The sequence below is a fragment of the Microtus pennsylvanicus genome, chromosome 5 (assembly GCF_037038515.1).
Source record: "Microtus pennsylvanicus isolate mMicPen1 chromosome 5, mMicPen1.hap1, whole genome shotgun sequence".
Taxonomy (NCBI): Eukaryota; Metazoa; Chordata; class Mammalia; order Rodentia; family Cricetidae; genus Microtus; species Microtus pennsylvanicus.
The window spans coordinates 24,019,194-24,030,301 of NC_134583.1; the positions used below are offsets into that span (position 1 = coordinate 24,019,194).

The 11,108-nt window shown below is 44.7% G+C and overlaps 1 protein-coding gene across 1 annotated transcript in view; it reads right to left on the reverse strand.

Moving 5' to 3' along the window:
• Nucleotides 1-10,729, reverse strand: part of Cpa6 (carboxypeptidase A6) — a 304,771-nt gene extending 294,042 nt beyond the window's left edge. Inside the window, exon 1 of the mRNA XM_075974646.1 lies at nt 10,496-10,729. Within this exon, the coding sequence (XP_075830761.1) occupies nt 10,496-10,611 (116 nt within the window). The 5' untranslated portion in view covers nt 10,612-10,729. The remainder of the gene's footprint in view (nt 1-10,495) is intronic.
• Nucleotides 10,730-11,108: the final 379 nt, after the last annotated feature.

Consider the following 11,108-nt stretch of genomic DNA (forward strand, 5'->3'; position numbering starts at 1 on the left):
CTATCCAACCACCCACCCATCCACCCACCCATCTGTCCGTCCGTCCGTCCGTCCGTCCATCCATCCATCCATTCATTTATCCATCCATACATCTCAGTTTTCACTGAACATGCCAAATACCCCTTTGGGTACCGTGGGAATGCAGATTGACAGAAGATACAGTATCTCATGTTCACTTGCTTCTCACCTAACAGAACCTAGAGTACAACCACACAGGGATGCACCCATAGAGCACTGGTATGCAGAATAGAGAAGATACTGTGGGCTTTTAGTGGGAAGAATCAGAGCTGATTGGTGACATCATAGACTCGGCTGATAGGGGACAAAGTGTTTGAACTGGATCATAAATGGTGGCTAGGTGTAGGTAGTCGAGGGATGATTTGAAGTGTGCCGTAGAGAACGGGACACAGAGGGAGAGAGCTGCGTTGGTTCTGGGCGGTTCACACAGATAAAAGGGAAGTAGGTGGCTACCTGTGGACAGCAGTGACACCAAAGGATGAGGGACACATTGCTCCCCTCAGTGGACGCTCCTGCCTTGGACCCCACTGTCCTCATTTCTGCTTCTCTCCAGGGTTTCCCAAACCTTATCATAATCACAGCCTGGGCTGTTTAAGGTGCAGGTTGCTGGGCCCCACTCCCCGCACTCCTTGCTGGAGAGAAGGTTTCCAAACTGAGATCTTCCCTTTCTAATGTGTTCCCAGGTGATGCTGCTGACTGGCAAGGACACTGTTCAAGGTCCTGCACAGGGACTCTCAGCTCGACACTTTCTTATATCTAGAAACTTCTCTCTTTGGCAGTATTACTCCTGGTTGCCTTCTTTATTCCTCCCATCGACTCTCCTAACAGTCTTTACCCCCCATTCTGCGCTTTATCTCTCTCCACAGCCCTTATCAGAACTTAACACCATGGTTTATTAATTTTCAATCATCCTTTTAGAATGTAAATCCCCCACGAGACTTTGTTTTATTCACGAGTACCTGAAGCAGGGCTCTTTTTTAGTATCTCAGATTTGGTCTAAGACTCCTGGACCTTAAATCAACCTGTAATGTGCAGGCTGTCTATCAGTAATGCTGACAGAAAGAATGAGAGATGCCTGGAAGGAAGAGAAGCGATAAGAAGCCTTTAGAGCTTGTAGCGGGAAGCATGGGAGTGAGGTGACACAGGGCAGATGCTGTGACCCTCCATCTTGTCAGTCAAGAGCACCCACTGACCTAATACACTGACATTCCCATTCCTTGTTTATACGTGTCTCCTCCTTGTCTGCTTCCCTCCCCGACTCCCTCCCTTTCTTTCCCTTTATTAGTAAAAGTTGGGGGTCAGAAATGGAAAAACGTAAGTTAATTTCCATTGACAAAATGCCTCTGGGTATGAGCAGGCATTTCCAGATGTTTAACCGAGTAAGGAGGATCCACTGGAAATGTGCATAGCACTGACCTCTGGAATGGGATTCTAGATTGTATAGAAAGGATAAAGGGAAGAAAGCAAGCACACAGCACTTCCCTGCCTCTGATACTGCTGGGGACATCGTGTGGCCAGCTTCCTTAGCTGCCACATCCATGCTGTCCCTGCCAGAATGTGTTATAACCTCAAACTGGAGCCAGAACAAACCTTTTGTTCCTTAAGCTGCTTTTGTTATGTATTTTGTTGGAACAACAAGAAAAGTAACTACCATAGAAGTACGATACTGGGAAGGGTGGGAGTAACTGGAGACATTTAGAGTGGATATGTGGATAACACACTATCAGCCAACCAGGTCTTTACGGGCAAAGAAAAAACATTCTCATTTTAGGGGAAAAGCCACAATGCGCAAAAGTTCTCAGGTGTTTTTAAATTTGTAATTAGATTGATTTCCTAATTGTTACTCATTGTCATCTCTCCATACATTACAGAGGTCTGAAAACTTAGGAGAATTGGGTTCTCCTACATCCTTTTCTTTACTTACCCATAACCTAAGTGCTTAGACACTAGCTGATAAAATATTCCATCAGCGCTAAAGAACCAGCTATCCTGGTAGTGCTCAAAGGCCTCCAATCTCCAGGATATTTAGGGATTTTGGTGTGAGATGTGCTGTTATTACATCATCAGACATCCCAGACGGTCATGATGGATAGGATAAAGCCATATTTTACAAATCTGTAAAACCATAAGGAACGCAGTAGACACTTCTCTGAGTCATACATTAGTTGGATAACATATAGAAATCCTAGAAGGCAAGTAGGTCAAATGGAAATAAGGCCATTGAGGCCACACATGCAAAAGGCTGAAGATTCAGCGTGTGCAAACATAAACTAGGTTTGTATCTGGAATAGATGTGTAACACTCTGAAAATCTCCTCTCTTTGCAGGCAGGCTAAGTCTATAGTAACTTAAAAATCCAGGGTGGGGGCATGTCGAGAAATCAACAGGAGAGACAAACCACAGAGAGCGTGTTATGACCCAACTGGAGGCTACGGTCTTGTTTGACTTTCATTGTCACCTCATACAGGTGTGTTAAACACACATCCTTATCCATCTGAGAAGACGCAACAGGCACAGTGATAGGTTATGGGTAGTGTTGCTTGTCACACAAAGTTACATGAACTACTCAGAAGAAATTAATGAGCTGGAGATGGTTCTATTGTGAACTATCGTCTTCACCGTCACTGGTGATCCTTTTAAAGGGTTTGGGTCATTTCCCCCAGGAATATCCAGAGCCTAAACCCTTGCTCCTTTATTCAGGTTTCTGTTCATTCTGCTGTCATGGAATAGAACACCACCCCCTAATTTGTAGAGAAAGGAAGGGACAACAGTATTCTTTCTCATGGAGGTCCCATCCCATCCCATTCTCTTTGCCTCTTCTTCACTTACCGTCTCTCATTCTTCATACCTCCCGGCATGAGACAAGAGCATACTGTACCTTCCTTAAATAAAAACAGAACAGCAAACCTCTCCTTCCATGTGAGGTTTCAATTCCTCATCCCTGTGACCACCTTCCTTTCATGGATAAGCTACCTGAAACTATCATCCACACTCAGTGCTAATTTTTCAGCTTCCATCCAGTCTTCAATGTGCTCCGGTTTCTCAGCCATCCTTTGGCCAAAAGTATCTTTGATGACATCACACCTGATTACCTTTATGGCAACCAGCAGGTACCAGCTGGCAATAACTGAAGTAACTGGCCTCTCTTTCTTTTTAATATTCATTTCCTTTAATCATTATTTTCTGCATTTCTTCCTTTCTATTAGTTTCTTCTCTGACATTTCCCCTAGTTTTTGGCTGTCTTCTCTTTTCATGTCAATGCACTCTTTCTGGGTGCTCTACCTGATGTTTAGACATTCTTCTTGCATATCATTTAGTACAGTTTATTTCTTAGTATCTCTGTGTCTCTCTGTGTGTTTCTGTCTTTTTGTGTGTGTCTGTGTATGTGTTTCTCTCTCTCTCTCTCTCTCCCTCTCCCCCCCCACTCTTTCTGTGTGTGTGTGTCTGGTCTGTCTGTCTCATCCTCTGTGTGTGTCTGTCTGCCTGTATGTGTGTGTGTGTGTCTCTGTGTGCATGTCTATCTGTCTCTCTTTGTGTGTGTCTGTCTGTGTCCTCCTCTGTATGTGTGTCTGTCTCTGTGTATGTGTGTCTGTGTGTCTATGTGTCTCTCCCCCTCTCTCTCTGTCTGTCTCTGCCTCCTTCCCTCTCTCTGTCTTTCTCCCTGTCTCTTTATTTTTCTACATCTCTCTCTGCCTCTTTCTCCCTATCTCTGTCTCTATCTATGTGTCTCTCTGTCTCTGTCCCTCTCTCTAGTTTCAGACCCATATATCCAACCGGGCTTAAAATAGGCATCTTTAGTTGCACACATCTAAAAAAAAATGTTTAACTTCTCTGTAACGATTTTGGTTCAGTTATACAATCTTGAGTATGAATCATTTATCCTTCTTTTATCTATCTAATTACCTAATTGTAACAGTTCTACGTCTTGAATGGTTCTTTAACAGACCCCCATCTCTCTCTGTGTGTAACTGCAGAAACCTCATAATATAAAGTTACTACTCAGTTGTCTTGTGGAGAACCACCTGGCTTTTTTATCTTCCCTTCTCAGGGAATCCAGAGAGAACTTCCTTTTAAAACTTTTTCTGAATTCCCTGAAAATATATTAATATTCTATGACTTTAGGTGAGATTAGAATTATGATCAACAGATGACAAAATACGTTACTCTCACACCTTCATCTTCAGCGAGAGAAGCAATATAACTCTGATTATCTAGACCTCACTGAGCTTTCCCGGAGCTTTTTGAAATGAAGTAGCCCCTGTGCCTGGAAAGCCTTCCTCAATTTTCTACTTGTGGGCTTTGTTTTTCTTTTATGACAGAGATGAGGCCATACCTTCCAGTACCAACGATTTAAAAGGAAAAGGCAACAAACCTCCTACATTCAATAATCCACTCAAATTTCTGTTTGTCTTTCTAGAAATATCTCACAGTTGAGAAACTGACTTTGACCCCCTCTCCATCCTTCAGTCTGGGTTAGGTGACCCTCTCGTGCACTCACCAGGCACAAATAATTTTCTCTGAGGGGATGGGGACTCTAATTCCTTGTTTACCTGCTAATGTTACTCATTATGTAGCGTGCATGAACTGCTCTTTCATCTCCATGGTCTGAGACTAGCAACAGACAGACACCTTACAAATATTTACAGAAATGAAATATTCCCTCCTTAAAGACTCCCCAGCTTTGCCAAAACATATGACTTCCTCCCCAGCAATTCAAGGAGGTAGGAAGGGTTCCGATGACTTTTAGAGCCACCCAACACTACAGTATCAACTGTGAGGAACGCTGAGAGCTCACTGACCTGGGTTTTAGTCTAATCCCTCCCTAGCTCTGCTTACCCCTTTATCCTGGTGGAGTTCTGCTTGCTCCATTTTCACACATAAAGATTGGGCTATTTTTTTTCTGTCTCCTTTTGTTCTGACATTCTATGACTTGGAAAGAGCATTTGTAAAATAAAACTATGTATTTTCAATCAATTTAAAGTGTGAAACTCTGCATTTAGAGAACCACGTTGAAGGGAGACTGGGCTGTGGTCATGGGGTGTCAGTGAGATCACTGGAAACTCACCAGTGTCCCTCAGCAAGCATTTGTAGCTCTGGCTTCCAATTAATGACAATGCTTCACACACCCTTGCTTGTACCTAAACCATCTGCTCAATGCTCATCTATAGCGGGCCGAGGTCAAACTTCTCTTCTGACCTTTGGCCTTCCTTTCTGCTCTCCTATTGGCTCAACTATGATAGGAAAGCTTCCTTTCGGGACCACATTTGGGAGTTAGGTGTTAATCAGGTCAAGCTGCAGCACCTTGGGGACCTGGACTTCTGTCATAGCCAACTAGCCATAGCTGTTCTGAATTTTTATTTGAGTGAAAAATGAATGTATTAGGTTATTAAGGGTAGGGAATCTTTGCTATAGAAAAAACAAACAAACAAAAGTAAGGCAACCCAATGATATACTAAAAATAGATATTAAAAGAAAATGTTTTACCATTTAAAAATATGGGCTGGCGAGATGGCTCAGAGTTTAAGAGCACTGGCTGCTCTTCTAGGGGGTCCTGAGTTCAATTCCCAGCAACCACATGATGGCTCATAACCATCTGTAATGAAATCTGGTGTTCTCTTCTGGCATGCAGGCAGAACAGTGTATATATAATAAATAAATCTTTAAAAATATTGAAAAAAGGCAAAGATGGTGATTTTGTTGAAGGAAACTATTTAGAAGTTTATTTCATCATGCAATGAAATCCATTTTTAGAGAATTTTTAACAGTCCTCACTCCTGCAACTTTCCCTTTCGCCATCCATTTTACCATGAAAAAGAAGATGCCTCTGACATAATGGAATGCCATAGACTCAGCAGAGCAAATTCTAACCCGGTAAGCTAGTTACCTACTGATTGATCACAATGAAGTTTCTAAAAAGCAAGTCACCAAGATGACTTCCATTTTCTCCGCCGCCGTTCCACGCCCTCCTCTTATAATTCTGTGTGAAGACAGAGAAGTACCGCAGGTGTGTTTGTGGCCAGTCGAAACTGTGATGTGATGAAGCATTAACAGAAGAGGTGAGGGGATTATAGGTCATTGCCATTACCTGGAATACATCCTGGTGCCATAAAATAAAGAATCCATTACCAGACTGGGCTCTGAGGAGAATGTGGCTCAGGAGTAGTGGGAACATTCCTCTTTCCACTAACTGGGTGCACTGAGAGAGAACCTTGCCTCATAGACTGCCTGTGAGTTCAGTTCACAATAGTGCTTCTCCACCTTCCTAATGCAGACAACCCCTTAATACAGTTCTGTCATGCTGCGGTGACCCACAATCATAAAATTGCTTTTATTGCTACTTCATGAATGTATTTTGCTATTGTTATAAGGAAAATCTGATATGCAGGCTCTCTGATAGGGGACTGCCGTGTGGGCCACAACTCCCAGGCTGAGAACGGCTGGCTCAGAAGCATAGAGAGCTGCAGCCTCTGCATCTTTAGTAAGCAAAGCACAAAGCCCTAACACACAGCATACTGCAGTGAGGAAAGCCTTGGCTATATGAGCTGATAAACACGCAGCTCTTCAGGGCCCTGCTTGGAGCCAGCACACAAGGAAAACTAAGAATACTCTACCATTAGCAGAAGGAAAGAGTAAAGGAGCTTCCGGAAGGTACTGGAGGACTGGTTCAAAATCAAAATACGTATCAAAATACGACCGACTTGCCACGTGTGCTTTCTAATGTCCCAGACACACAGACAGCACATTTCTGTCATCCATGAGCTGGGAGCACTGCTCTTTGCCTTAGGCTTCTGGTCTGCCTGCTTCGGTGGCTAGAAGCCTGCAGAGTTACTCTACATTTTTGGTTAGAGATGGGTGGGTCTTACGGACGAGGAAGAGTAGAACAGAGGCAGACCCATTATAGATGCCGTGAGAGCCAGGCAGAGAAATCTGGATTTGACCAAGGTAGCATCAGAGAGCCAAAGTCAATGTTTGAGCAAAAGAATAACATGCATGTCATTTTAGTAAGATCATCAGTATGAGAAAGGACTAGAGGCACATGGGTTTGGAGGCACTTACCCCAGATTGAGGTAAACTGGTTCTGAAGTAACTGGAATCCATTCCCAGGGATAAAAAGGAACAAATGATGCGCTTTTCACTGGAATGGGATAATCACAGACAAATTTGTTCTTTGGAAATGAAAGGAGAAGGTAGCTGAGAGGAACGCAGGTGACCCCGTTAAAGCAGCCAATGGCGTAAGAACAAAAGTGTCCCACACATGAGATACTGTCCATGGGGACTCTTCTCTGACACAAATAGGGCATTGTCATATAATATGTCAGAACAGTAGGCGCAAATGGGACTGTCCTGGCCATACTGACCAGTTCTAGAGAAGCGGAGACTTCAAAGTCTTCTCTGATTGAAAAGGTTCAACCACCACTGCAGACGGAACTCTCAGATTCATGACATCCTGCACTTGGCTCCTAGGCTTCAGTGTTGCAGAGCATTGTCTGCCCTAACCTCACAGGACAGCAAATAATTAGGTCCTTCCAGGAAAACAAGATGAAGAGAAAGAAGACAAAACGGAGTAGCATTGCCGGTTTACCGAGTTCCCCTTGATTACCACGAGAATGTCTGACTTGGCGTTGCAGCCCCTGCAGTCCTCCACTAGCTGGGCCGTGGTAGAGTAATATTGTTGGAAATCAAATTGTTGTTCTCACCTGTCTTTTTAAACCTCCCTTGTGGCTGTATGATCTGAAACAGCTACTGAAAACAGGACTCACTCTCTGTCTTCACATTCTCCCTGTGGGCCTGTAGCTTCTCCAACTCATTTTAAAACTTATTTCCTGAGACACTTAGAGGAAGCCTCTGTTATACACATTGGCTGTGCTCTACTGTTGTTTGTATAGAGAGGCCCTGAAGATGTTCATTAGCAGCTCTGAAGGGCGCGCTGTTTTTCCTGAACGTTCTCATTTCTATTCGTGCTCAGGGGCCTTCCTGCAGGTGACAGTCATGGAGTGCTGTATTTGGGCAAGACCTGCCAAATTTCTTTACCAGAATGCAAGGAAAAAGGTTGGCCCATAATTATTAACAAGAAAATCAGCAAAACCTATGAAGGGCTAACAACGGGGCAGCTTACTATCGTGCTAAATAGGCAGAGACAGAGACAATGCTGGATGGTGTTTTACCCTGTTGTCCTACCAGGTTCTTGATCCCTAAAGAGCTAAACATGCACAGAGTGGTTCCTAAGTAAACAAAGCAAAGCCTTCCCAAATCTGAGTAGCATTTGTCCTTGGTAATGAGAGGATGACTTCTGTCTCTTGAAGGCGAGTTAAATTTTCCATGGTAAAAATCTCAGAAGTAGTTCTGATTTTCAAGAGGCCTTAGGCTTCTGTTATGATGGACAGGTAGTGAGCAATCCTTCAGCTTCTCGGGTTTTTTTTTCTTCCAACTTTCAGGTATCTGATAATTTATACATCTGGGACTATCTTATTATGTTGCAGCCTAAGAGAAATGGTGATTGCTACCTTCAGTGCACAGCAGGAGAGGAGGCAGGACTGTTGCCCCCAGGAGTGGCTGCATTTACTAGAAAGTTTGCCTGGAAAAGGTGTTGTTGGCCTCATTCTCCTCCACCCAGTGGTGCTCCAGAGAGGATGTACACCTGCTCGGCTGACGCAGGCCTGGTGACTTATTATTGATGATCGCCATGCCCTGGAGTCATTATGAACAGAGCCACAGCTGAGTGGAGGGGTGAGCGCCTGTATCACTCGAAGCACATGTAAGTTGGTGATATATATTTATCGTCTGGTCTGACATCAGCCAAAGGGTCAGATTAGCTCCTCCACCGGAGGAGTGTGACTGTGGACGGGTCATTACCAGGGACTTCTTTGTCCGCACCTCTAACGAGTGTTGTGTGCACCAGACAAACTACAGGAGGCAAAGCCTGGGCCTTCCTGAGCAGGAGACTAGAAAGAACCCCTTGGATGTAAATGCCCTTCTGTGTCCCGGGAGAAAATAATCACAGGTGGGAAATTTGAAGGTTATATTCCCACCTCTATCTCACCAAATGCCTCCTTCTACCCCTCATTCTCCCCACTTAAGAACATGCTTGTGAATGTCTCCGTGTAAATCCTGTATTTGGAAGATCACTAAATAAAAGCCACGTCCAGGTCCCTGGAGAGAGAAAGGGGAGCATGATTCACAGTTGTGTGTTCCAGGCTCTCACAGACTCCCCACACTATTCTGAATCCGAGCAACTGTTCTTTGGGATGCTAAGCTTTCTTCACTGGAGACAACTGAGGGGTACAGTTTAGAGAGAGGGGACACCGCTGCCCCTCCTCGGCTTTAAGCAACGGGACTAGAAGTTGGTTTCTCTCTGAAATGCCAGCACTCTATAACTTCCAGATTCAAAGAACAGCCTTCTGCAAATCTGAGCAAACACACGCTGTCTGCACCTCAGCAAGCCTTGAGGATCATAAAAACACACACATCAGTACACTTTCCCAGTCCCAGCTCTGTGCCTCCCTAAGATCGTCATCTCAGACGCAGCTATCCTAGCCAGAGGAGAAAGCCACTCTCTTCTTCCCATCTCTCCTTCTCAAAAATATTGGCAACTTTACAGTTGACTACTTTTAATCTGCCTTTTTTTATTTAAAAAAAATCTGCTTATTTTGTGTTGAATTATTTGAGCTGTCCAGATCTGAAATATTTAACAATCACTCTGGAATAGTTTTAAAAACCATATTTAGTTCTTTTTTTAAAAAAATTTATTTATTTATTAAAGATTTCTGTCTCTTCCCCGCCGCCGCCTCCCATTTCCCTCCCCCTCCGCCAATCAAGTCCTCCTCCCTTGTCAGCCCAAAGAGCCATCAGGGTTCCCTGCCCTGTGGGAAGTCCAAGGACCACCCACCTCCATCCAGGTATAGTAAGGTGAGCATCCAAACTGCCTAGGCTCCCACAAAACCAGTACATGCAGTAGGATCAAAAACCCATTGCCATTGTTCTTGAGTTCTCAGTAGTCCTCATTGTCCACTATACCCTAGGAAACCAAGAAAAAACGATCAAACGTATTTAGTTCTTAAATCAGTCACAGGTGAATTTCAGCCCACTGCTGGTATGCACAATTCTAAAGGAGACTGCTTAATTTTCAGGTCATACTTCACGTAGTACAACAGTATCCTTTACGCTGAGCATCAACCAAGGCAGATGCTGCAGATACTGGCCAGGGCACCCCAGGACACTTTTGCATTGAATTCTGAGGCCACAGCTGGGGCTGGGACACTCTAAACAGTATCTAGCCAGACTCTTGCCTACAGGGCTTTCTCAGTCCACTGAACCGAAATGCTGGATGCTGTATACACATTTTATGGGGGGAGAGGGTATAAAAGCCTTCAGAGTCTCACAGAAACTACAAACAACAACAAAGTGGTGAGGCATATGGGAGCTAAACAACCCCACAAACAAATAAAAGCCTCGCAGGACAGGAAGTTGCCTCCACTTACCCAGCATAGCGGTTGTCATAAGGGTGACAGTCTCCCAGCGGCAGAATCTTCAAAAGGAGCCAGCAAAGAGGCAGAGAAGCAGCTGTGTGGCTGCTGGGCTTCCCGAGGAACTTCATACCTTTGCAATAAGAGTACTTGAAAGTTGCTCAACAGCAGTCTCCAAAGGAAGAGGCTGGGAGGTGGGTTACAACAGCCCCTGTTCACTGGCAAGCTGTCTAGGAAGGGGGTGGGCGAGAGAGCTTGGGAATGAGCAAAATGTGACACTTTAGGCAGCCAGGGAGAAGGGGAGCTGCTCTCAAGAGTAGGTCTTGGGAGGAGACGCAGCCCAGCCCAGCCTGGGAGCAGGCGCTGATCCTAAATCAGGCTCTCCTGAAGGGGCTGGGCCTCCCTGAGCTGACTCACAGGCTCGCTTTGCAGGGTGCTACTGCCTGGGGGGAACCCTTCTCTGGTTTTGGTTTGTCTGTTTGCCTGTTGGAGATCACTAAGTCTTTTGTACAACCCTTCTTCCTCTGCTACCTTTATAGCTGGCAGAGAACACGCCACGCTTAATGTTTTGCTCTGCCGCGACAGATTTCCACATGGGTTCCCAGCATTGAAACCCACAGTGAAGGGC